We start from the raw sequence: 3,658 nt of genomic DNA on the forward strand, positions 1-3,658 counted from the left end.
ACCTAGCCACACATCCTGCCAAAAGAGTGTTCCTTTGCCATTACGTACTAGGTACTTGGAACCTGATTGAATTAACGGGACACTCCTTAGGATTCCTTTCCAAGCGTTCGACATGTTATGTTTTGGACGCCATAGGGAAGGGTTAGAGTTGGAGATGGCATATTTGCTTCTGAGTATCCTAGCCATGATAGAGCCATCGCCTGTCAATACTCTCTAGCCTAGCCTAGCAAGAAAAGAGATGTTCATTTCCTCTAGTCTTCGTATGACCAAACCGCTAGTATCCTTGCAGCTCGTCACCATATTCCAATTGACTAGATTGCACTTTCTCTCCCCCTCTTTAGCGCCCCAAAGGAAGCTTTGAATCAGTCGTTCAATGGATAAGATCACCCCTTTAGGAATGAGCGTAGTCTGCATAGTATAGTAGGGGATAGTTGAGAGGACTGATTGAACAAGGATGTGCCTTCCTGCTAGCGAGAGGGATTGTGATATCCAACCAGCAAGCCGACTACGGACCTTGTCAAGAATGCCTGCAAAAGAATCATTTTTTAGTCTGCCATGTATAGAAGGGACCCCTAAATATTTTCCCAAGTCGTCCACTTTAGGAATGCCAGTTCTTTCTATCTCAGCTTGCTGGACATCCAACCGAGAATTTTTGGAAAAAAAGATGGAGGACTTGAGGATGTTAATTCGTTCGCCCGAAGACTTGCAGAACGTATCAAGGCAGTGCATCATAATTTCTGCTTGAGCTATCGAGGTTTCTCCAAATAGGACCATATCATCTGCAAATAGTAGGTGGGAGATGAGTGGGCCCTGCCTGGCCAGCCTAATCCCTTTCCATTGACCTGCAAGCACATTTTGTTCAATTAGGTGACTCAGTCTTTCAATACAAAAGACGAAAAGAAGGGGGGAAATAGGGTCTCCCTGTCGGATGCCGCGACTGGGGTTGAACCATTCCGAGAGTTCTCCATTCTAAGCTACCGAGAGTCTAGGTGAGCGGATGCAAGCGAGGATGTTCCTTCTCCAAGTCCGGTTGAAGCCTATATCCTCCAATGTATATATCTTGGATGAAATCCCATGATAAACGATCATATGCCTTCTCTAAGTCAATCTTCCAAATCATCCAGCCAACAACCCCTTTTCTTGACTTAATTGAGCTCAGAACCTCTTGGTAGATTATAATATTGTCCGTTATTTGTCTACCAGGGACAAAGCTAGTTTGGTACTGCCCTACTAGCTCCTGCAAGATATCCTTTAATCTTGTCATCATGGCTTTGGTTAATATTTTGTATGTCACATTACAAAGACCTATCGGGTGTAGCTATTTTACCGTTTCCGGGTTAGGGGTCTTGGGAATGAGTGTAACAACTGTATCATTACTTCCCTCTGTGAGGACACCATTTTCAAAGAAATCTCAGGCAAAGGCAATAATCGAGTCCCCTACTGTCTGCCACGCTTGCTGATAGAAACCGGCATTGAAGCCATCGGGGCCGGGAGCTTTGCAAGGAGCCATGTCAAAAAAAAACCTGCTTAATTTCCTCTTGGGAGAACGGCTTATTAACTTCACGTCGACATCATTGTGTATAGGAGGAAAGCAACCGCGAGGTAGAACAGTAGTGAGCGTCGGGTTCGCCTTGAAGAACTCCACAAAGTAGTAGCGTATATGGTCTTGTATAGCAGTTACGTCTGTAATCCAATTTCCTAAATCATCTTTCAGCTTCACCTTTAGGGAGTTGTTTTTTACTGAAGTAGCCACATGATAAAAATGCGTGTTGCGGTCTCTGGAGACGATCCATTCCTCCCTAGATCTTTGGAACCAAAGGAGCTCTTCCTGGTAGAGTATTTCCTCCATTTCCTTACGCAGCTTGCAGTCCAGTTTGAGCAAGTCCGATCTACAGTATTCAGCCAGTCTGTATTGAACACCACACAGCCGAGCCATAACTCTTTTCTTCCTTTGAAAGATATTGCCAAAAACGTCTTTGTTCCAAGAAGAGAGAGCTTGAGCCATGCGTGTTTTGTTAGGTTCAAGGCCAATCTCCCTATTCCATACTTGGTGAACAAATGATTGGAACGAATGGTAAGATGACCATGCCATATTAAATCTAAATGGCCTTGCCCTGGTAGCCAGACTTGTCGATGTGGTCCTAATTAGTAAAGGAGTATGATCTGAGTTGAGCATTGACAGGTGCTCAACTAGTGAGTCCGAAAACAAGATTTTCCAGTCCATACTACACAACCCACGATCCAATCTCGCTCCTCTAAAGGTCGTTTGGTTGAGCCCTCTCATCTACGTGAAGTTTGACCCTGTAAACCCCAGGTCCATAAGGCCCTCTTGAAAGATACAGTCTGAAAAATCAGTACAGCGAGAGCTTTGCCAGTTCTCCATATTGCTAACTTCTTCTAGACTGACTACGGAGTTGAAGTCACCTGCAGCTAGCCATGGGCTTCGAATATCCATACTAAGTGTCGTTAAATCGGAGAATAGCTTCCTCCTGAGAGCTAAACTCGGACTTCCATAAACTGCTGCAAAAAACCAAGGCGCAGAGTTGGTTTCATGAACCTGCATCAAGAAAAATTGCAGGTGAGTAAAACAAATTTCTAAAGAGCAAGTAATATTCCAGAAAATCCAAATTCCACCGGAGTAGCCCACTGCTTCGACTCTTAACCAGTCGTTGAATCCAAAGCTCAAGAAAATGGTGTTAGCCTGGGCACCTGAAACTTTAGGCTCAAAAAGACATAAATTCGAAGGGGAAAAAACCCGAATCAGATGTTTGAGGGAGCGGTGAAACGATTTGGATACTGCTCCCTGACAATTCCAAGTGATAATATTCATAGATAAATAGAGAGAAAAATAGAGCGCTCAAGAGCGCAAGGGGAAGACATCCCCGGAGTCATTGAGAGCAGAAGTGTCTGCAGAATCAACCAAGTCGGTCATAGCCGCATCCGGTGGTTTAGGCCTTTGCAGCGAGTCCAGAGGCTTATTTGGAGGAATTGTGTTCTCCAGATCAGCCATCATGGGATCATCTGTATGGTGAACTACCGTTGTGGATATGGCCTTGCCCTTATCATATCCGCGGACAACGGTTTGATCAAGCTCTGTCGCCGCACGCCTAGGAGCACTTCCTTTGCTGCCAAAGCTCCTGTTGGAACGGGCAAGGGGCTGTCTTAGAGGTCTCAGATCGGGGATGGACTCTCTAGGTAAATGCCTTGCGGTTGGGGGAGTGTGAGTTGCCTGGGTCTGCACATGGGTTCCTGCGACCTGGTGATGGGTTGCTGGAGCAGCACTGGACGTAGAGGCCATTTGGAAGGCCAGCTCTAGGTCCGTATCCTCGCCTCCAAGATTGGCAAGCGGTGTAAATCAAGACCGGTTTCGAAAGTCGGGTTGTTGAACTGTGTTATCCTTAGGAGATCACTGACGTCTATCCGCCATGACATTGTTGGCTTGATTCGGACGCTGGTCCGGTTTTCTTGGTCCTCTTCTGTCTCTACGAGGCGCGATCATCCAAGGGCCAAACTTGTCTGTTAGAATTGGCCTTGTTTCTGGCTGCAATTGGGGAAGTGAATGGTCATCATTCTGTGCCAGGTTGCCTGAGACGTTATCGGAGAATGAAGCTAGAGTGCTAGTGGTTTTTCCACAGTCCACACTGGTTAAGACGATGAC

General features: G+C 46.0%; 1 protein-coding gene across 1 annotated transcript; it reads right to left on the reverse strand.

Annotated features, from left to right (window-relative positions):
• Window positions 1-1,411: 1,411 nt before the first annotated feature.
• Window positions 1,412-2,092, reverse strand: LOC109185205. Its single transcript, XM_019335187.1, has one exon. The coding sequence runs from the start codon at window positions 2,090-2,092 to the stop codon at window positions 1,412-1,414; it is 681 nt and encodes a 226-aa protein (XP_019190732.1).
• Between the last annotated feature and the right edge of the window lie 1,566 nt (window positions 2,093-3,658).

This window comes from Ipomoea nil, unplaced genomic scaffold (genome assembly GCF_001879475.1).
Source record: "Ipomoea nil cultivar Tokyo-kokei standard unplaced genomic scaffold, Asagao_1.1 scaffold1317, whole genome shotgun sequence".
NCBI lineage: Eukaryota > Viridiplantae > Streptophyta > Magnoliopsida > Solanales > Convolvulaceae > Ipomoea > Ipomoea nil.